The sequence below is a fragment of the Vidua macroura genome, chromosome 4, assembly GCF_024509145.1.
Source record: "Vidua macroura isolate BioBank_ID:100142 chromosome 4, ASM2450914v1, whole genome shotgun sequence".
Classification (NCBI taxonomy): domain Eukaryota; kingdom Metazoa; phylum Chordata; class Aves; order Passeriformes; family Viduidae; genus Vidua; species Vidua macroura.
In genome coordinates, this window is record NC_071574.1 from 4,113,528 (window position 1) to 4,136,343 (window position 22,816).

Sequence of the window (22,816 nt, forward strand, 5' to 3'; positions counted from 1 at the left end):
GAACAGTGTTTTTTAATGCTTGCACAAATACTTCTGAGGATCCCCATTCATTCACATTGATCAGTTCCTGAACCGTCTGGCAGTTGCAGAGGTGGGTTGTTGGCTCCATCTGGTTAATGTGGCAGGACTAGAAGCATCCTCAGCCTCCCCAGTGCCCCTTTTTCTGGGTGTCCCCCATCCTGTTGCACAGTTGGTGCAGTGGGCTGCTGGGCCTTGGGAGCCCACCAGGAGAAGAATGCCCCAGCAGCCAAACAAAACCTTCCACTCTGATGATCCTCGAGGTCTTTTCCCCACCTAAATGATTCTACTATTCTCTCTTGTCTCCAGAGGATGGCTATAACCACCCTAAGCCCAGCAGGCAGCAAGCTGGAGAAAAAAAACCTTGAGGGCAGGCACTGGAACACCAAAACACAGGGAACACAAGGATCAGCTGCTGTGCTCTAATGCCATCTTCCTGGCAAGAGAAAGCCCGAGAAAAAGAGGGATGAGCCAGGAGTGCTTAAGCAGACCCAGGTCTAATGCCATGCTGCCAGCTTGTCCTAGCTCCTGCAGCAGCATCCCTCACAGAAAGCATCTGCCTCCCCCAGGCCCTCTTGGTAGTTTATCAAACACATAAAGAATGAAGTATTTCTGGGGATTAAAAAAAAAAAAAAAAAAAAAGTCACATTTTCAGAAGGAAGCCTGTTCAGACTAGCTGCGGGCACTGCCCTAATTTCAGCACAGGAATTTCGGGCTGCTCTTGGCCTGACACAGGGCGCTGGAGCAAAGAGGACACGGGAAGCAGAGGGGAACAAGCAACAAGAGCACCCAGCAGAGGCACCTCCAGCTCCCTACCCCCCTTATCGGGGGTTGCTCCCCTATTTTCCCCCTGTGAAAAATGCATATTATATGGCTCTACACAGATAGTTACTGTATGTATTATGTTATATTGATTAAAAGTGGTGTATTCACATTTTAATAGTATGGTAAATGTAGTTCTGTAGTTAAAATGAAGCTTTAGTAGTTAAAATAGAAACTATGTATGTGTTTGTTTTTTTTTTAAGGAATGAGATACTCGCTTCGAGATAACAGTCACAGAACGCCTAAATCTTCCAGAGAAAGGGAATTTATGGTTTTCTTATCAGAAGAAGCTAATTTCTTCAGGCCTTGCTCAGACTCAAAGACACTGTGGGGATTAAAGGAAGCAGTTGAAAAATAAGAGAGTTTCTTGTTTGAAATAGAATGTATCCATAACCATGAAGTATGTATGAATATGCAGCAGTGTATAGTTTTAAGGGTTATTCCTTTATTCACAAGGCATGCTTGTCGTGGCTTAAGTGCCCGAGAGCATCCGGACGTCCGTAATTCTTTGGTTTTTATTGTCTTGTAATTGTCCTAACTCTACATGTTTATTACTCTAACTGTATTACTATTTTTTGTAACCGTTTCATTATTAAACTTCTAAAATTTCTAAAAACAAGCGATTGGCGTTTTTCACACCCCCAACCCAGCGCCTCGCTGGGGGACGGCACACGCGGGACGCTGCTCTGGGCGAGAGTCCCGCTCTCCACGCCGTCCTGGGGACGCGGCGGGCGCGGAGAGAGCGATGCCCGTGGCGTCCCGGTGCCTCTCCCTAGCGCCGCAGAAACCTGCAGCGGCCCCGTTCGGGCTCCCACGTGTGCCGAGCCCCGCCGCTCCCGGCCGGGCCGGGCGGGGCGGCCGCCGAGCCGTGACGTGCGCGGAGCAGAGGGCGCCGCTTGCTGCCATCACCGCCGGGAAACCTCCTCCGGCCCGCACCACTCTACGGCGGGTAGGGGAGGCGGGAGCGGCCACGGGGCGCCTTCTTCCCACCGCAGCGTCCTCCGCCAGCGGCAGCGGCAGCCGCGGGACGGGTCACTTAAAGCGGGCTCGCTGGTCTTGGCGTGCGGGCTCGGCGTGCGGGCGGCGGCGCCGGGAGGGTTTGTCCGTGCCTTGTCGCTCCCCCTCTGGAGCGAGGGTGGTAGTGCCCGATGTGCGCGCCGCGCCGGGCGCCGCCGCCTCTATAAGCGCGGCCGCGGGGCGGGCACGGCAGCAGCCGCGCCGCTGGTCCCGCCCGATCCCCGCCGGTGCCGCTCCGTCCCGCCGGGAGCATGTACCAGAGCTCCGCGCGTTGCCTCTGCTCGGCCCTTCCCGCCCTCTGCTGCGCTCCCGCCGCCGCCGCCTCGGCCTCCCGCCTGCCGCTGCCGCGGCCCCGCTCGCACCCGCCGGCCCCCGGCCCCGCCGTCCCGCGGGCAGCAGCGGGCGGCCCGCCCGCCCCGGGGACGCCGCCCCGCACAGGTGGGTACTGGCCGAGGAGGGCGCGTAGCCGCCCCGGGAACCGCGCGGGGTCACGGCCGGGCGGCCGGTGCCGGGCTGCTGCTGTCGGAGCAGGACCTGGGCTGCCCTGCCCACGTCAGCGTGTTCCTTGTGCCCTCGCCAGCCGCCCCTCCGGGACTGCACCGGCCCTTGGGCTCTAAGGCAGCGGCCGTGGCGTTCGCCCAGCCGCTGTGAGCGGGCGACATCCCGCAGCATCGCGGCAGGCGCTGCCGGACAGCCCGCCGGAGCTTCAGGCGTTTCTGGCTCCATGTGAGCAGATAGGGCACCCTCTGCGCCCACACGTGGGCTGGGTGCTTGGAGTAAACCCAGGTATCGGTGGGCTGACCTGTCCGGTGAGCCAGAGGGTCAGCGTCCACATGCCGCTGTCAGGAACCTGTTCTCGGATAGCTGAGCTGCCCTCTTTAGCGCTGCACTTTGTGTAGGATGAGCTTGACTCACAGTGGGGTCTTTTCACTCCAGACCATGCGTGGGAACAGCCCAGGTTACCCTCTGGCTGGCAGCAGCAGCCATCAGGTCCCTATGTGCCTGTGCTGTTAAATAATTACATCCTGTTCTTCATTCCCCACACGAGGCTTGGAAAGCGCCCAGGTGCCCTCGCGTGCCTGTGCGGACACCACCTTGGTGTGATGTTCCCACCGCATCCCTGTGGTCGGATCCAGCCTTGAGCCACCTCTGCTGACTCTGGCTGTGGCTCAGAATGCCCGCCCGGAACCACTGCTGCTGAGACCTGGGGCAGCAGCCACCATGCTCCAGACTGTTGCTGTGCCCAACTCTTTATCATTGAATGGCTTGGGTTGGAGGAGACCTTAAAGGTCATCTGGTTCCAGCCCTCCCTCAATGGGCAGGGACACCTCTCGCTAGACCAGGTCGCTTAAAGCCCTGTTCAAGCTGGGCTCGGACACTTCCAGTGACAGAAAGAGCTACAACTTCTCTGGGCAATATGGTTGAGGCTGTATTACATGTGTGGCATGCAGGAAGATCCACTTTTCCCTACTGCCTTCAGCTGGGCTCGGGTTAAAGTGAGTTCGTTCCCCGTTGCTGCTGTTACAGGAGGAGTGTAAAAGCCAGGCTGGGGCAGGGTGCTTCCGTTCCTCCTGCTGAAGCTAGGCCAGGATGCCATGTGGCAGGATTGAAGCTTCATGGCACTACAGGGAAGAGGAGCATGTGCGTCTGAGAGCTGGCAGAATCGAGCTCATGATTAATAAAGCACTCATGAAGATAAAGGTTTCCAGAGCTTGTGCCAAGTACTGATTCCCTATATTACTGGAGGCAGGATTTGAGGTTCCCTCTTCTTTCTGGTGTTGTCTGTTGCGAGCAGGCAGCTTCTGCCTTGCTCTGACGGACTCTCGTTGCTATCCCAGACAAGGTTGTACATGTAGTATGATACCTTGGTAGCTTAGATTTTGTCACATGGGGGTGGTGCCTGTCAAGTTGTTCCTAGAACTGGGGTTCCAAGGAGGGCATTTTTAGCTGCTGCCAGCCTCTGGGGCTGTGGAGGCTGATGCAGCTCCACACTGCAGGTGTGTGGAGTTGTTCACCTGGCAGGGAAAGCCTTGTGGTAAACAGGGTAGGGCTGCTGGCTGAAAGTGGTGCTGCGAGGTATGACCTGAAAGGAAGGGCAATGAGAATGTTGTTCACCTTACCCAAAAGGTCAGGGCCCAATACCCTTCTGCAGCCCTCATCTCTGAAACAAAGTCCTTAAAGTCTTGTCTCTGGTGGTTTGTTGCCTGAGATCCTACAAGTTCATCTCTTCTGTGCTGGATGATGCAAGAAACCTTCCAACTTTATACCCTGTTCTCACATTTAATTCACAGTTTGAATTCTTCCCTTGCCTTTACTATGCTGAAGTACCACCCTTGCTGAGGGGAAGGAACTTTTTGATTTGGAGCACCTTGAATAGTAATTGCTGAGTTGGCATTCCCTGTTACATAACACCAAGAGAATCACTTTCATGTTTGCTATCCACATGCTACAGTGCAAGCTCAGAGGTCTGCTTGTGCCTCTGCCCCCACCAGCACCACAGTGTCAAAGCTCTGGCAGCACACATTATCCCAGCAAGTTACAGGTCACTTAACTTGCACTGTAGGATTTCAGGGTGCTGACCTTGTACTTGTATTGTACAGCTGGACTGCTGTGGACATGGTTCAGCATTGCAGAAATAACAAAATGGATTCTGCATTTGGAGTTTTCATGTTCAGGTTGTTGGTCTGGCCCCTGTTTTGCAGAAGACCTCAGTCTGTGTCACCATGATTTCAGCACTTTGGGTACAAAGAACTTGTGCAAACAAGCAGTCATCTTAAACTGGAATCTTCCCAAGGAGACCCCTCCTTCAGCCAAGAGCTTTCAAGCCACCTATACCAGGACTGAAAGTGCTTAATTTACCATCCAGACCCTCTTTCACACAATCATCTCTGGGTCCTCAAAAGAAGACTGAAGCTCTTTTTCCTTCCTGGGACATGACTGACTTTAAAAGCTGTCAGATCAGTTCTGGGCCGTAGAACAGGTTAGTCTGTGCTTTACACCCCATAAAGAGCTGGATACACCACGATCCCAGGGATGATGAGACCTAGACAATACTCTGGATTTGTTTGCAGCTTGGCAGGTGGAGGCTGAGCTTAGCCTTGATCCTGCTGCAACAGCTGTAAGCTGCTCAGGGCTTTGCCGGCAGACCTTTGACTCCAGCTGTGTTGCACCTACCTTGTCCCTTTCAACATCATCCCTCTGACTCGGGTCAAGCCACAGGCAGCCTAAGAGCTTGCTAATGGCTTCTTGGAGGGTTATTATTTCCCAGTGTTCCTTTGGAGAGTCCCACATGCTCATCCATGGCATGGCAGGGGCTGTACTCAGCTGATGCAGCAGAAAACACTGTGCTTATCTCCAGTTGCAGCACTTAGCCATGGGTTGTACCTGTCCTAAAAATAGGTGAGTGGCTCCCTGTGGAGCATCTATTAAAAGCTCTACTGATTTCTTTGGGTTTCTACATGGCTGCCTGGCAGCCCTGGTTGTGTGTAAACTGTACCCTTCTGTATGCAGCACAGAGCGTGCTTTCATTCCTGCTCCCATTCCCTTCACAGCTGTGTCAGGGTCCTGCTTAGGGATTTTGTGTTTTCCCTCACTATTAAACGCCACTTCTTCTACTTCAGCAGTACTTGGCTTCTTGAGAAGAATTGTAAACTGAGAAAGACTGCAGAAACTGAAACACTACACGTAGCTTCCCTGGAAAGACGTGTGTGTGAGCTCAAGATCGCATCTCAGTTTGAGGAACTCCTATTACTTTAACTAAAAGTACGGAGATGAGGAGAAACATCCTGTATCTAATCTAAATTCCCATTTCACAACTTTCTTGGAACTGTTCCATAGGCTTACACACACACATTAAAGCAAGTAGTTTTTGGTATCTTTTAAAAGTACCCATTTTCCTGAATGCAAGGATGTGAGGCTTATACTGGAGAGTCTTTCTTCTCCTCCTGAGTATTTTTATTGAACTGTAAGGGTGTCCATCTTACTGCCTGTCCCTCTAGCCTGTCATTATTGTATGTCTGTCACCAGCTCTTAAAATTGGTAGTGCTGTAGTTCAGTCTGAGCATGCAGCCAAATCTGCCACAAGATGTGAGCACAAGATGACAATTTCATCCTCTTCCTTTTTTAAGCAACTCAAATGTACAAATAAGCCTACTTAAAAACCACCGTGGGCCAACAGCAGTGCAACGCTGAAGTTCTTTTGCTTAATATTCCCTTTGCAAAAGGCATTCAGAGTAAATAAGTAAGTTGAGGCAACAACAAAACTCAGTCAGCGTTGCCTCTTATGCAAGTTGCTGTGGTGCAAGCACTGCCCTTCCTGCCTGTGTTTGAAGGAGCAAAGCCCTCCCTCCCTGAGATCGGGTTGGAGAGCTCTTGCACACACGGTGTAGAAATACCACAAAACGTGCGTAAGCCAAAGGGCAGAACAGAGCAGGGACACGCGTGCACCCTCGTTCCGTGGCAGCTGTAAGCCCATGTGGGATGGGGGGACCTCCCTGTAGGAGACAGAGGGCTGGGTGAGGGCCAGCTGCATTAGCAGGGAGAGCTGGAGACAGCAGCCTGTGGGCAGGTCGTGTGGGTAAGATGGCCAAAGGAACAGGAGGTGGCTGGGGCCCGGGGAGGACTGCAGGGAGTGCTGGAAACTGCTGAGCAGGTGGGGCATAGCACAAAAGAGTGAGGAGATAAAGGGAGAAAGGAGGGTGGGGGGAAGGAACATAGGGATGTGGAGCTGGGAGACACCACCTTCTGACTCCACATCCTGAGGTCTAAGCCAGCAGGAGCATCTGGCTGCTTCATGCTCATGACAACATTACTGCTTTGGGGATAAATGACACTGATCAGAGATTCCTGTTAAATACTAACCTGAGGGTTTGTCAGGTTCACTGGAGTCTGCAGCCTGGAGGCATCCCAGATGGGCACAGGGTGCCAGGCCATACAGAGTGCTGTCTCCAGCATTTGCAGAAGCAAATGCTGCACATGAAATAAGGAGCAGGCAGCATTTGTCCACCTGCTGGGCTCTCTCCTCTGTGAACAGGGAAAACGTGTGCTCTACTGTGTTTTCTACAATATATGCAGAGTTAATCTCAGCCCCGCTAATTCTGGTTGAAAGACTTCTTTAATGCCTTAGAAGACAGCAGCATGGTGTCTTAAACCAGGCTGTTTGCAGGCTGCAGCCCCTGGTGACAGGCAGAACATGAGACTGCACAGGACTAACCCTATCTCTGCATCCTTACTTTGTCTCAGACTCGGGAACAGGCTCCTCCTGCACAGACCACCGATGGCTGGCACTGCAACGAGGTACCCAAGTGAGGAGCAGAGTAGTGGTGGACCATCTCTAACACCAGTTCTTCCCTTGCAGCGTGTTCCATGGGAAACAGCACCAGCCGGCTCTACAGCGTGCTTGCCAAGACGCTGAGCAGTGGTGCTGTAGCCCAGCACCAGGACTGCCTGGAGCAGCTGGACTCAGCACAGCTGGATCCTATAGACCCCAAGGATTTGCTGGAGGAATGTCAGATTGTTCTGCAGAAGCGGCCACCCCGGTTTCAGAGGAACTTCGTGAGCCTGAAGAAAAATACCGCCAGTAACCACCGCCCCATCCGGGTCATGCAGTGGAACATCCTCGCCCAAGGTAGGAGAGGCTTGTGAGCTCAAGCTATGAGCTTGAGATCAAACGCAGCGATGAAAACCCTGGCAGAGCAGAGGGAGAGGAGTTAACTATGTGAGATACAACTGACTGAGGGCCAGGGGGAATATCTTGAGCACTTGAAATAGTGGCTCTCCTTCTGTCCCATAGGACATGAAAAAAAAGGTCTCTCCTTGCAACTCTGATGCCAAAGGTAGCCCTGAATTCCTGTCCTAACTGAACATAGTGTATTCTAAAAGCTGTGATCCATCAGTTTTAGATGGTTGTTAACCCCAGAGAAAACTCATCCTTTTCCTAAGTTTTATTTGTAAAGTTTCTCTTCAGTTTCTGATTACCTTATTGGTGAACCGTCCATAAATTCAGATCTGCTAGGGGAATTCTTAATGCTTAAAAATAATTTTAACCGCTAGTTTTGAATCAAGGATGTAAGTTGACGAGTGCAGCAGCCTCATCTTAAAATCTTTTGGAGTGGGAAATTTCCCTCATAAGGGACTGCCTTAACCTTCTGCAGTTAAGTCACTTTTAACCTACTTTATTTTGGCTTAAGCTGCAGCAGCCACATGTGGAAGTACTTGCCCTTGTGTAGTGAGCAGAGGGGGAGAAAGTCTTAATATATCTTTTATCTGTAAAAGGAACTTAATTTTTTTTGAGTGATTCCAGTGACTTGAGAAGGGGTTCTCACACCTGCTGGAAAATCTGGTACCCTTAAAGTCACCACATGTAAACTGATAAAACCTGGAGGATGTTTCGGCTGTCGGTAACTTTTGGGTTTTTTGTTTACCCTCCCTGCTAATTCCAGCTCTCGGGGAAGGCAAAGACAACTTTGTTCAGTGCCCCATGGAAGCTCTGAAATGGGAGGAGAGGAAGTGCCTCATCCTGGAGGAAATCCTTGCATACAAGCCCGACATCTTGTGCCTTCAGGAAGTCGACCACTACTTCGACACCTTCGAGCCACTCCTCAGCCGCCTGGGCTACCAGTGCACTTTCTTCCCGAAGCCGTGGTCACCGTGCCTGGACGTGGAGCACAACAACGGGCCGGATGGCTGCGCCATGTTCTTCCTCAAGGAACGCTTTGAGCTCGTCAGCAGTGCCAACATCCGCCTGACCGCCATGAAGCTGAAGACCAACCAGGTGGCCATCGCTCAGACGCTGAAGTGCCACGAAACCGGCAGGCTCTTCTGCATCGCCGTCACCCACCTGAAAGCCCGCACGGGCTGGGAGAGGTTCCGCTCTGCTCAGGGCTGCGACCTCCTCCAGAACCTGAAGAACATCACCCAGGGAGCAAAGATCCCGCTGATCGTCTGCGGAGACTTCAACGCGGAGCCAACCGAGGAGGTCTACAGGGAGTTTTCGAACTCCAGCCTCAATTTAAACAGTGCATACAAGCTGCTGAGCCCCGATGGACAGTCGGAGCCCCCCTACACCACCTGGAAGATCCGGCCCTCTGGAGAGTGCCGGCACACGCTGGATTATATCTGGTATTCCCAGCATGCCTTGAATGTGAACTCAGCCCTGGGCTTGCTGACTGAAGAGCAAATTGGGCCCAACAGGCTGCCCTCATTCAATTACCCTTCCGATCACCTGTCCCTTGTGTGTGACTTTAGTTTTAATCAGGACCCTGACAGGCTGCTGTAATGTCTTGGAGTGCCACCTGGTATTGCAGTGTTTGAACTCCCCGGTCTTCTAGAGAAAACCTTTGAAGCTAGATGGTGTTGAAAGGTGAGGAGATACTGTTGACTAACCATTATTTCAGGCACTTGTTTGGAGCTACACTTGCTGTTCAGCCCTCATTAATGTGCAGCCTTCACGGGAGGAAGAAGGAAGCCGGTGTTCTCGTCATGCTCTTCCTGCTGCGTCAGGGTTTGAAAACGACAAGGCAAATGGCTTTATTCTTTCACTAAGCCCACTGTTTTAAGGATTCAATCCTCTAATGAATGTGGAGGCCTTAGTATTTAAATCAAAACACTTGTGTTTGTAAAGCATCTTGCCCTGACAGCATGCTGATTTTATTTATTTCATGTTAAGCTTCTGCAAGTACCGAAGGGAGTGAGGTTCGACTACCCAGTGAGATTATCTTAAATCTTTTTCTGTTGCAATATGAAGGAAGTTTAATGCAGTTCAGACAAAAAGCTAAGCTCATAATAGTGTGGTCTTGTCATTTTACCATGACCTGAGATGACAAATTCATTAGTAGTGTGAGGAAGGACCCCTCCAGTAAGAGCAGGTGAGGAAAGAGAGGCTGGCTATAACCTGGAGTAATACCCTCACTTTTCCAGAACAACGTGCATGTATTTGTCACACACATAAAGCCTGCAGGCTGTACAGTGACTGTTCCTTCATCTCTTCTGTGCTTCCCTCTGGAGGACACAGCTAACTGGGGATTATTTCTTCCCCTGCTTTGAGTATTACTTTTCTAAATTGTTTAAATTTGTAGTCTTGTCAATCTTTCTGTTTCAGTAAAGGGCCAGTCTTAATATTGAAAGACTTTCTTTTATTTATCTTCAGAATCTAAAGCTACACTGGAACCTGTTATAAGATAAAATTTATTTATTGAGAGAATAAATAAATCTGATTGGAAATCTTAGAGTGACAGTGTTCAGGAGCCTCTTCCTGTGACCCAGGGAAACTCTGGCAAGGCATCTGGGCTACAACAGAGGTGTGTTAGTATAGTGTGTTAGTATAGTAACTCCTGTGATTGCTCACTGGTGACATAGGAATTGCATATATGGGTTGCAAACATGCCATTATGCCATAAAATGGCATAGGAAGAGACGGGGTAAGAGGGACAACAGATGGAGTTGTGCTGACATTTAGATAGTTGAGGAAGATATGGCATGGCAAATAAAGCAGTATTTCCATGTGAAGTAGGGTGCATAGTATCTCTTAAATGTTCCAGGTGTTTATTAATAAAACTCTTTGGAAAAAAGTAATAGCTCAGCTGCTTTCTCACTTCGCTGTCCCAAGTTCCTGTTGCCAAGGAGATGACCTGTCTCAACTAGTTTGAGCTTCAAGTTGCTGCTGATGCTTCCCCTTCCAGACCTCTTTTTCCCCACCCCTAACCCTAATCTCAGAGTGGCGCGGCTGCTTTGCCTTCACAGCACACACTCTTTCTCCAGCTTGGAATGGCCAAATTTCACAAGTCAGAAGGGAAGGGAGTTGTGTTTAGCTGTTAAGCTGCTCACTCTTCTAGTTAGAGAGGAAACCTACGCTGTATTACTGTAAATATTTCCCTTTCCAACAGTTGTGTGGAGCTACAAATCTGCAAAAGGGAGGTGCAAGAATTCCTCCTTGAGGGCTGCTAAATGTGCAAGGGAAGGCTGGCCCCTTACAAGATGCAGCTGTATCTGCCACTTTCTTCTAAAACCTCATGTGAAGAGAAGTGCCACAGGTGTGAGCTTTACACAGCCCATAAATTACTATACTTGCATTGCTGAGAAGGGAAATACAGAGTCTGGTGACTGGAAGTCCCAAATTCCCACACAAACACACTCCTCATCAGGTAAACAAATGAAGTGCTGTTGTGCAGCTGTAACATGCTCTGCACATGTTCCTGATGCTTGCAGGATGAGGGCAATGGTGCAGAGGCTCCTTTAGCCAGCCTGGGATTTGTGTGGATTTGACTTTGCCCAAAGGAAAGGATTTTACAACCAAGGAGACGTGGACTTGGTGAATACACTTACCAGGCACGTGCAACATGCCAGCACCTCCTTTGGCTAGAATTTCAGAAAGAGCAAATTGTGTCCCTGGAAGCCAGAAGGGTGGCGCTTTTGGGGGAGATTTTGGGCAAGAGATGCAACACTCCCAATGCCCCACAAAGAGACAGACCTTTGAGCGTTGCTGCCATGTTTCATACCAAGTAGACACTGACAGCTTCCTTTTTATGGTGCTGGCTGCCCTCAGCATTGCAGAGGGAGTGAGATGCAGTGCTTCTCCTTTACATTTTCTCTTAGTTAGGACCTTCCCTCAGATGGTCTTGCAGGGAGGAGCAATGATACAAGTACCTGTTAATTAACATCTGTAGTTATCTGCAGCTAAACACTTCTAAAATCAACACCACAATGTAGACCTGTAAGACAGTATGTTTAGTAGGTCAAACCCTTGCTCATCTACCACAAAAAACTCACACCAGAAGCTGGAGCTTCCATCCAGACTCCTTTTGGCAGTTTTCTTTCTCTGGAAGAAACTTTACTTGTGTGTAGAAAGCCCTGACATGAGAGCAAAGATCAGGTCTGTATTTAAAAACAAACTAAACCATAACCACTCCCAACAAAAATGAAATCACTCCAGGATTTCATTTCACTTTTGTATGAGCAGCTCCATTTTCCTCAGGCCAGTGAAGATGTCCATCAGTGTGGCACCATTCCCACTGCCAGGGCACATAGCCACAGACCTGATTGTGGAAGGCTTTTTACCAGCAAGAACTGAACTATCACAGCTGCAGAATTCCCACTCTCACAGTGGAGCATATGGTATCTGTATGATTCTTAAGGCATTTTAATTCATACCCTTGCTTGCAACACCAATTCTCCTGAACAAGAAATCAAACTGTTGAGAAAGAGCATGATTTGTACTGCCAATCACTGCCAGATAATGCCATCACTGCAGAACCTCTTCTGAAGTGGAAAGGGCTGGGATTCTTCTTTCATCCTGGACGTGTTACAGTAGATGCTTGCTGCTTCAACTCCTTAAAGGGTAATTTTGAAGGCAAGGGGGGGTGAAATAACTGAAAGGGCTGGGGATTCTTCCCATCTCAAGGCAATCCTTAATACTGTCCTACTCAGAAAATCCCTGCTACAGCACAATGTTGAACCCTTTCTGCTAGATTTTAATAAAAAAGTAGACAGGCTGCAGAAATTAACTGCTAAGTTCCCAGGCAGCTTTACCCTTTTATTCCAGTACATGCCATAATTTATTTTGCAGACAGACTCTTTTGGAAAACTTAAATGGATTATTGCTCTTGCTTTGTTTTATGCAGCAAGAGGCAAGCCTGCAGCACTGAAATACTTCTGCCAGCTATAAATATCAGGGCACTAAATATTGCTCAGAAGAAGCAGAAAGGATTTTTTTTCCTGTGTAGCAGTATGACTCTTAACAATAAAAAATGTCTTCCAAGCTCTTCTTATGAATGTATGCCTTACAAGCACACCAAGGCTAAAAAAAGGCTACAGAGATCCCTTGCTTTCATCTTGAATAAAGCGTGTCTTAGCTTTAGTAGTGACACTTTTTCCTCACTCTCAAGCAAGCTGCAGGAAGAAATGACCCACTTGTTTAATTTGCTGAGAGGCAGAAGCTGTTGCAAGCTTATTAAAACACTCTCTCTCCTGGAGAACAATTAGATTCCAAATGCATAGTGTCATTTGGATCTTCCTAATAAGCTTAACACATGCTATTTGAACTGTCTCTACAAGGCAGAATTGCACTTAGCTTGTTCTGGCAGTAACAATCATCACATGTAGCTGAGATCCCTGCTGCACATGTCGTGCTGAGGACCAGCTTGAGGCTTCAAGCACCTCTCCATTTTCTCCTCAACTTCTGACTGCCCCTGGCTCACTCATCCCTGATCACCTCAGATGTGACTCTCCAAAACCCTAAAGTTGATGAAAGCAATTAGCAGAGGATCCCAAGAGCTCAGCCTTCCTTTCAGCACACTTTATCCAGACAACTTGAGATGTGTCAAGGGCCAGACCCCTTCACTGGGAAAGATGCGCAAGAGAAAGCTAACAAAAAACAGTTGTCTCTGGAATTCCCCATTCGACTTTTCTTATTTTTGATACTCAGACATTTATCCTGAGTTGCAACTCACAGCTGAGATGTTTTTTCCCCCTGTGGATTACACAGCATCACCCTTTTCATTCTGTAAGTTAAAACAGTGGGTTTGAAAAATAAAAATATTTTTTATCTGCAAAATCAGTGGTACCAAGTCTGTGTATGTCTCAATGCCTTCTGTATAAAGCATACTCACTTCACACAAGTTTCATTCTACCCACACATCTACGAGTTACTGCTTGCCAAGGATGAGTTAAGCCTGGACCCTTCTACATGAACCACCAGATTCAGATGTAAAAGGGAATCCCGCTTTCACACATGTACAAAACAAAAGGTTTTCCAATGGGATTTCCAAAGCCTGGGAGTATAGCTAGATACTAACCTTTTATATATTCTAGTGTTCCTTCCATCTGTTTCAGATGTTACAAACCTGACCAAAGCTCCCTCATCCTGAGGTCACATCCTCCAATACCACCAGTAAAAACATACTTATTTACAGAATCAGGTTAAGTCCTCTTTCCATTTCAGTTACATCAGCGCATCCTCACACAGACTGAGATTCTCACAGCACTTCATGAACTTCAGGTGAGAGTATCCTCTGGCAGCCAGTATCATGTGCCACTCACTGGTGGCCAGGGGAGAGAGCCAAAGGACCATCGCCGGTTCCGTGGCAAGACGCAGCACTGGCAGTGTCTCAGAGCTGACTACCCCACCAGCAGTGGAGCTGGCTGCATTCATTCCTCTAGTTTTTGCCATTACATAATGAAGTCTTGGCATTACAAGGAGGTCATCAGCTGGAGATCCTTATCTATTTCCAGGAAGATAAGTTTGTCCCCATTTGACTTCCAGTGTATCTAAATTAGGTGTTGGAAAGGTCTTAATTACAAATACTCAACATAGATATTTCATGCTCTGAGATACAGCATTCCTTTCAGATACAATCAAGTAACAGCCACTTAGAATAGGGTTTCTTACAGACTAGACTTACAACAGCAGGTTTAAAAACACTTGCTTCTCTCTTCTTGGCTTTTGGCTCGGATTTGTACCACCTGCCTCTCTTTACACTGCTCCATTTCCTTTTACACAGAACGTTAGTGCCTCTCAGACTGCCAAATTAATCGAGTGATTGCCCAGCTTCCCCTACCTCCTTTTCCTACCTCTTTCTTAGAAACGTCGTCTTCTCTCTCCATTTCCTTGTGTGAGGGGTCTTAGTCCTGTACCCCATGCCAGAAACACAGTTCACGTATAAGAACTTCTGATTCTTTGGATTGCTGCCTTATACAAGCAGCAATCTTTTTAATCTGCTTCAGCTTCATTTTGTTCTTAAACTCCACTTCCCTGCTCAAGAGGATGAAAAAGAACAGTTTTTCCAGAAGCTTTTCATAGTCCCCCCAGTGCTGGCCTGGCTGACTATTTCCACTCTTCTTACCAGTTGAAAGGAAGAATGGGCCTTGCTGTTAGGACTCTACAAGTAACCTGGTCCTCAGCATGTAAACTATTTAATTGTGGTGTCTTTCAGCATTACAGAAGACCTCAGTTCCAGACAGCTGTTAAAACTGCTCCTCCGGGCATTAAGTTAGATGATTATTTAGACTTTAATTAAACTTCAAGATTACCCAAGTTCCTGCCCTGAAGACTTTTCAGGGCATAGCACTAGGAACTGGGGGTCCCTTGGGCACCTGACCACCCACAGCCTGATGTGCCAGTGTGGTGCCCCTGAAATCAGCCTAAGCTACATTTCAAGCCACGCACACGGACTGGAAATATGGAGCCAACATCTGGTGTAGCTGGAGGAGCAGCTAGGTAGTTCACAGAGCTCATGTGCACGCTCACCATCCTGAAAATGTCTAAGAACTAGACCCCTGCCAGAAGTTACCTCACCAGCTACAGCAAGCTTCACAGGTATTTAAAGAAATGAGTGAGAGAGCTGGTCAACCCTTTGAAGCAGGGAGGAGTCCCAAAATTTCACACTGTATCGTCTGTATTACGATGAATGCCTGGAAGATTTCAAATAGGAAAAGAAGGTTAACAGGTTAGCAGAAAGGAAGAAGGAAAAAATAAACAGCACACCAAACACCATTAAATTTTCTTTCTGTATTTCATTAAAACCTACTTGAATACACTTTGAAACAAGAGTACAACAAAATAGAATATACTTCAAATGTTGAATATACAAACTATTATAGTTCGTTCTGAACACTGGTACTTCCCTCTTAACTTCAACTAAAAAAATTTACAGGTTTAGAACTACCTGACAAAAGCTCATGCTGGGTGTGACCTTTGAAGTGAGAGTAGAGCTGAAACTGAAATGTATGCACAGATGTCAAGGCTAGGTGAGAGAAACAGGCATGGTACAGCAGAAGGCAGAAAACCTGCTGCGACTTTGTCCACGATTAAGAAATTTAGACAGACTTTTAACTACCATACAAAATATGTTACATGTTATTCTATAACAATACTGTGCTAGGTACAAGGTTTTTAAAAAATTTGTTTTAATAAAAAAGCTTTACACAAACAAGCCATTAGCTTATTTCAAGAAAGATAACTGAAAATCAGTCTAAGGCTTTCAATTTGAATCTGCTTAAGCTGTATGATACAAAAATCCCTCTAGGCCTCTGTCTTCTTTTAGAAGCTCTTTAATTTCCTTTATTTCACTTCCTACAATACCTAGTAGCATAGTTTTTCACATAGCACCAGTTGAGTACTGTGGGCACACAGTAGTAATCGCTGGTATGCACATAAAATGCATCAGATTTGCCATTTGTGTAACAATGAGACTTTCCTCTCCCCCTGAAAACTAAAAACCAAGGCAAACGTCTCACACAGCTCTCTCTTAGTGTTTCAGGTCTTAGTGTAACTTGGTAACCGGTAGCGTAGTGAAATTGTTTGGTCCCTTTTCAGTCCCCCTCTCCTTCCTTCTCCATAGGTTCAGCTGTTTCCCAACTGGAAGAGGCAGTTTTTATCAGCGTATCACTGTGGTTTAATTCCCACTGAAACATGGGAAAATAATTTTTTTTCCAGTAAGTTTTCAACATATGCATGTTTATTAACATTCCAAGACTCTCCTTTATGACTTGGTGGTGGCATTTACATCCCTCCCCCAATTATGTCAGTATATTCAAAACCGTAACAGTTAGAAGTCCATGCTGGAAGAAACCTTTTCTTCATTTTTCACACGTGATGATTCCTTCTGTTTTCACTGTTACAGGAAGGGCAATAGCTGAGGGTGTACTAACTACCACTACGTGGGTTACAGTCTTGCCTCCATCCGCTGGCTTCTCCTCTTTTACCAGCTGCAGTGTTTTCACTTCACATTCCTGTTTCAAAGCGGCTGTGTCTGATTTAACTTCTGGACCTTTGAGAACTGCACTAATCACCCTGGGAGGAGTCTGGCCAGAGGCCTGCTGAGCAGGAACCGACAGTCTCATTACTGGTGTCCCATGAGCTATGGACACTGGGGTTAGTGCTCTAACAGCCAATGGGGCTCCCACGATGTTGATACTTCCTGACCCAGACAGGCCCGTTTTTGTTTGCAGCTGACACTGCGTGAGTTGCGTGGCAGGGATCGTGATGATTTTGGTAGGCTGCATTGTGATTTTGTCTCCATTTTCAGCAGAGGTTGGCATCACAGTAGGGATTGTCTGGATTACTACCTTTGGAGTCGTTGCTGTGGTTGGACTTGTGTTGGTTATTAACGGTGACCCGGCATTTACTGACTGCACTGCCACAGTCGAGATTTTCTGTCCCAGAGAGGTCATGACAACGGGCACTTGCATCGCCACACGAACAGTCCTGCAAAATAAACGTGTGTGTTTAGGCCAAAACACAGGGCACCATTACAGACAACAACAAGGACAGACAGTTCTAAGAGAGAAAGGTTTTTAACTGGTTCTTCAAAAAACCCAAACCAAACCATAACATAACAAAAAAATGAAAAAGCCAAACCAGCAAGTAAAAAACCCAACCCCAAACCTTTTGCACATCTAGCAATAGGATTTTGGAAATTTAACAGCCCCATTAACACCAACCTGGGAGCTGTTGTTGCTGGGACAGTAGCAGTGGTAGTAGAAGGATGAGATGAGGATGTGTCATGAGCTGGTGAGGCAATATTCACAACTCTGGTGACTGCTTTTTCTGTTCTGGTACAGCTTAACTGAGAGGAATTTTTTCCTCCACGTGCAGAGGTTGCTGCTTTTAAAAGGTTTTCTGCAGATAAAGACACTCTTTCCAGGGACTTTTCATCTGTAGGCATTGACAAATCTTCATTGCACGACTCACTTTTGTCATCATCTATGACAACTATATTTTTTGGCATCTCCTTGAACTGATACACAAGCCTCTGTCCCTCAACTTTTGCCAGAATTCCTCTTTGATAGTAGTATCTGCAAGGAAAGTACAATTTACTAGTAAGCAACACAGTCATAGATTTTAGAAAACCTCATTCTGTGGTAACTAGAAAACCTGAAGTAATCACAGTAAAATCTACAATGTAAGAAGGTATGGAAAGAAGCTGTTAGAACACACTGGCAAATTATCTGAAGGATCTACCTGAAAAAAACCTTACCTTTCAAATACATACTTCAGGAATTAAAATTGCAAAATTACTGGTATCATAAAAAGTTACAAGGACTGCAAGACTGGAGGCTAAATCTGCAAACGGGCAAAGTTTTTAATATTTCAGAACCTTTACATTTCTACAGGCAAAAATAAGAATCAGATTTTAAATTGTAGTAGATAACTTAAGGATCCAAGAGTTTTTACCTCAGAGCTCTTCCCATCGTCTCATAGTTCATGTCAGGTTTGTTTTTGTGTTTTCCCCAGAGTTTGGAGACAGCTTTTGAATCCACAAGTTTAAAGATTCCTTTCTCTCTCTGAGTCCATTTAATATATCGAGGACATGTATTTTTGTCCTGAAGAAGGGCCAACAGGAATTCCCATAAGTACGTTGTATTTCCTATCATCAGAAAGCATTTTTGTGTTAGAAAACCATTTTAAAGACAACAGAAACTTCTCCATATGACCTGTGTTACAAGCAATGTTACAGAGAGGATGTAACCTGCACATATTCGTTCACTCTGTTAAGTTTAATGAAGTTTCCATAAATATTTACATTCTGAAAGGAGCTAATCCAAGTGATCTGCTATACAGCACAGGAGCCTGCCTGTTCAATCCAACACCCATTCTCAGTTCTTGAAAAGAAGAAGTATGGGAGGATGTTCCAAGTCAGTACTCATCTATTCAGCAGGACGAGCACCAGAATTTTCTTCTCATATTTGATTAAACAGGGCATGAAAATGCCAGTATATTTTTTGACACTGCAGAAAAGGAGGATATAAATAAGTAATTTTTAAAAGGCATACAACCTGCAGCAACAAACAATCTCAACTGCAGTTAAATTTGTCTGGGATCTGGGGCTCTTACACTAACTGGTGGCAGCCCCATGTTCTAACCCTGACCAACATCCTTCTGGGTGCAAACCCAGTCCAACTACTTAAAAGCAAGTATTCACAGGGCAGAAATCCCATGTACCTTTCTGTAATTAGAGGGATATAAAATGAAATCAGGCTAAAGAATTTAATGCACTTGTCAGGTATTCCAGAGGGGCGCCATCTTCACTGGAGAAGCCCCAGGAAGGGGTTTGTGACAGCGACTATCAGGACACCACAGAATGTCACACAGGGTCTGTCTGCACTCTGACCAGACCGTGTGCATCTTGGAAGAGGGGAAGAGAACCCAAGGAAAAAAGCAGACAGATCACATTCCAATTTTACAGTTGGAAAAGACTCCTCAAGTTTCTGAGATGGGTGAACTAAGACAGAGCCACAAAAAGAATAACCTCAGAACATTAATAACAATTCTCTACCTCCAAGGACATGGACCAAATTATATTTTTGCATGTGTGTGAAAAAAGGTCATTAATTCTTGAGATTTAATGGCCTAGCATAGCACTTGTTATGCCATGCAAAGATAATTAAAATAAATTAAGGCATATTAGAGACCACTGTTGCAGATTTTGAGAAGTCAGCTATCTTTGAAAACCTCAAAGGGTAAAAAAGATCACAGGTTCCATTGAAAAGCACCTCATAGAGAAAAATTGTACTTTACAATGTGCTCCAAACAGCAGCAAGTACCTACTCAAGAGCTACCAAAATTCAACTAGATTTCAGAGACATTTGAATAAGACTTATATGAGGAAAAAGTCAACAAGAGAACTCAGGAATCTTTAAATCATCCTCAATTTTAGGGAATTAATCCCTGGGGTTTTACTCCTTAGAAAGAGAATGTCTAGGTCGACCACCAAATGCTGTAGGCCTGCAACAGAGTTTTTGCAAAAATATAAGTGGGCTTCATGATTAGAAAGCAAACAGGAACTTCAAGAAAAGAAATAAACTGTAGGACCCAATTAAATCAGATTTACAGCTGCCTCACTTTGCACCAGAAAGTGCCCAGAATGCACAAAGGAAGGAATGCCAACAATGGATCCCCTTTCCAAACGTGTACAATCATCTCTCCTTCTCCATGACCTAACTCTGATAGTACTAAACTGTAGAATAGTCTGCCTCTGCAAGTGATTTTTTAAAATAAGTAACAAAAGTTAAATCCAGTCAACAAAATATTTTGCAGGACATAAGAAAAAAAATTAATTTATTCCAGTTGTAGTATAAACTATGGAACGAGATACTTCATGAGAACAAGAGACATATGTAGGTCATTAGAAAGGGCCATAGAAATAAAATTAATTTAAAAGAAAGCTAAAAAATCTCCTGAAAACCACAGAGCAATACCATCTCCCACTTTATAAAACAAGAAACTATAGAGCTGAATTCATAAAAAGGAGAACAGAAAGAAATTCAGGCCTTCTTTTTCAAATTATCTGTCCAGGAAACAAGGACCTGGGACAACTGGAAAGTACTGTTCAGGTAAGAGAAAGCTGTAATAGGTAATAGAAAGCTAAAATCTGAAATAGAAAGAAAGGTAAGGATTCAAGAAGACTACAGAAAAAGGAAATTATTAAACAAGATGTAGTTTTAAATACAGCAGATACAAAATCTGTCATCTCCACTGAAGTCCATTGCTACACCAAATCTAAAACAACTGTGGGCACTGCAGGGAATTAATGTTTGCACTGGTTTCCATGAGCAAACATCTCCATGAAGTCAGTCCCATTCTTCCTTGCCCTATTGACAAACATGATGACTCAGGAGCTGTAGCCAGATAAGGAATTACGTAAACAGCAGAGACCTTGCTTTCAAACAAATGTCAAAATAATAGTGGAGCTGACCAGTGCACACTTTCAGCCAGCATGCTGCTACTCCAAGTCACCAACCTTTGTTACTCCCAGCTACAGCAACATCCCAGCTATAGAACAACTTTCAGTGCACCAAGTGGAGGCAAGATCCAGGTTTTTCACCTGTAGCCAGGGAAGAGCTGATACACTGCACACCACCCCAAAGGTAACCTGTGAGCAAATGTCCCAGTCTGTCTTCTTGCTGAATGAATAGAAGGGGCTTGGAGTCCAAGAAATGAACCTCTATTTATCAGGAGAAACATTAGGAAACCAGAACTCTTCTGCACTAATTCTCCACTCAACCAATATAGAAACACATCAACACATCATTTGTTTTTCTCCTTAAACTAAACTGAACCTATTAGTCAAGGAATATATTCCCACTGAAGTTTGTCAATTAACTAAGAAATCATATTTGCAACCTTTCTAAATGCTCAAATGCTGCCTCTACTCGAAAGCAAGTCTTACAGCAGTAGCTTAATAAATTATGTGTGTAGCACTAAGTTGATACACAACACAAAAGACATCACAAGTCAATAACAACAAAGTAAAGCAAATAAAAAATGAGAAAGCCTATTAACTGTGGAGAGTACTAGAGGAGACTCCTAGAGCATACATCCCTGTGCTAGATCTTGTACAAACAAATTTAAAGACATTGAATAAAACTTCAATAAAGTCAATACAATCTCATCAATCACATTTTTAAAGATATGGACATCTCCTGTGATAAATACTATGCAGATACACTGCTTATTTTTAAAGACTCAATGAATGGAAAAATATACCTTTGCCTTCTCTAGGTTTCTTCTTTATACCTAGATCTGGAGACCCATCAGATAAAGCTGATTGCTGGGTCTTGGGTTTACGGCCAGCTGCACATAATACATGGGGAAAAAGAAGTATTAATCATATGCAGAGTAAAATTTAATGGTTTGTCTTTGCTGAAAAAAGCAGTTTGTATATTTCCTCCCCTGCTGTTTCCTTGCTACAGGTATGGATAAACTAATAATAATCTAATTCTTAGATTACTACTGCACATCCAGTGTAATTATCATTTGGTTGCTTACTTAATAGGCAGGTTTAACTCAATTGCAGACAAGTTAATGTGCATTTTTATTAATTCTAAGACTCACAGATCTTGGATTTGTATCATTTTATCACTACATTGCATTTGTTTCCCTCTAAATTACAAGTAAATATTCCATCTCAGCGTATCTGGAAGCTCTATTCAATCAATGTTCCTAAACTGTATTGATGCCTCTAAGAAAACTCCTAGACCAGAGAGAGCAACCTTACCAGGTGCCAACCTCTCATGTGATAGCAAAACGCTTAGAAATCAAACACTCTTCTGAATTGTTTCTCCTCCAAGACATGCCAATTAGATAGGAAAGACAAAAATTTCACAAATAAGATCTTATAATTATTTTGTAAACTGATTTATATTTTTTTAAGTTAGTATTTACCCTGTTGCTTCATTGCATGCACCCCAAGTCTACCCTCTCACCAAATACACCCACATTTCAGACAGCAGTGGCTACCTACCACAGAAGTCCTCTGAATACTCTATCCTTCCTCCACTTTATGCTAAAATACACAACACAGAATGGCTTGTCAAAGCCCATTCTCTTGCTCCCTCTTTTTTCTTGATGCAGATCCATGTTTCTAAGAACTCACATTTCAGTCTCCCATCAATCTGTTTGTATGAGCAAAGAGATCAGACCATCCAATCCATCCTCCCCTGTATCAACTGCACCATCCACGGCAGTGGACAACAGAAGTAAAAATTTGAGATTGCTCCTATGAAAAGCCATATGTACCCTTTTTCTTTTTCATTGGTTCATGGATATCAGGGGAAGTTGGAACAGGAGATACATCCATTTGTTCAGATTCCTCTGTTGATACTTCCACCACAGTTTCTGTGATCACATCAGGTCTCATGGCTGCATGGATAAATTCTGGGGTGGAGACACAAGGAGGGACAAAAACTTCCACTACAAGAGAAGAAAAAAAGAATATCTGATTAAGCTTCTACCTGATTATTTTAATGTATCTTACATAAAATTATTATAAAGAAAGCATATACAACAGTGTAGTAAGGTTCTGCTCCAAAATCCTGTCACCTTGAAAATCAATCCAACTCTCTAAAACATGCACGCTTGTCAGTAGCTATAGGCAAAAACAAGTACCGCCATCAATATTCTTCAGAACTAAACTCAACTTTAATTTAAACAAATCAGACCTTCATCTTTGATCATTATTCTGAT

The 22,816-nt window shown here is 45.4% G+C and overlaps 2 protein-coding genes across 7 annotated transcripts in view; one reads left to right on the plus strand and one right to left on the minus strand.

Annotated features, from left to right (window-relative positions):
* The first annotated feature begins 2,093 nt into the window (after positions 1-2,093).
* Positions 2,094-12,709, plus strand: NOCT (nocturnin). Its single transcript, XM_053974981.1, has 3 exons — positions 2,094-2,295; positions 7,214-7,483; positions 8,298-12,709. The coding sequence occupies exons 1-3, from the start codon at positions 2,109-2,111 to the stop codon at positions 9,131-9,133; spliced, it is 1,293 nt and encodes a 430-aa protein (XP_053830956.1). The 5' UTR covers positions 2,094-2,108; the 3' UTR covers positions 9,134-12,709.
* Positions 12,710-15,343: 2,634 nt separating this feature from the next.
* The window catches only part of ELF2 (E74 like ETS transcription factor 2), a 33,209-nt gene continuing 25,736 nt past the window's right edge, over positions 15,344-22,816 (minus strand). For all 6 annotated transcript variants that reach the window (XM_053974979.1, XM_053974977.1, XM_053974975.1 and 3 more), the window contains 5 exons: positions 22,370-22,543; positions 21,338-21,424; positions 18,026-18,218; positions 17,293-17,646; positions 15,344-17,056 (listed from right to left, as the gene is read on the minus strand). In XM_053974979.1, coding sequence (XP_053830954.1) covers positions 16,429-17,056; positions 17,293-17,646; positions 18,026-18,218; positions 21,338-21,424; positions 22,370-22,543 — 1,436 coding nt within the window. In that variant the 3' untranslated portion in view covers positions 15,344-16,428. The remainder of the gene's footprint in view (positions 17,057-17,292; positions 17,647-18,025; positions 18,219-21,337; positions 21,425-22,369; positions 22,544-22,816) is intronic.

Bases quoted from the DNA above. Each gene is read 5' to 3' on its own strand.
- NOCT (XM_053974981.1), top strand. From the start codon at position 2,109: ATGTACCAGAGCTCCGCGCGTTGCCTCTGCTCGGCCCTTCCCGCCCTC. The intron at 2,296-7,213 runs GTGGGTACTGGC...CTTCCCTTGCAG, and splicing joins GGGGACGCCGCCCCGCACAG to CGTGTTCCATGGGAAACAGC. The intron at 7,484-8,297 runs GTAGGAGAGGCT...TGCTAATTCCAG, and splicing joins GTGGAACATCCTCGCCCAAG to CTCTCGGGGAAGGCAAAGAC.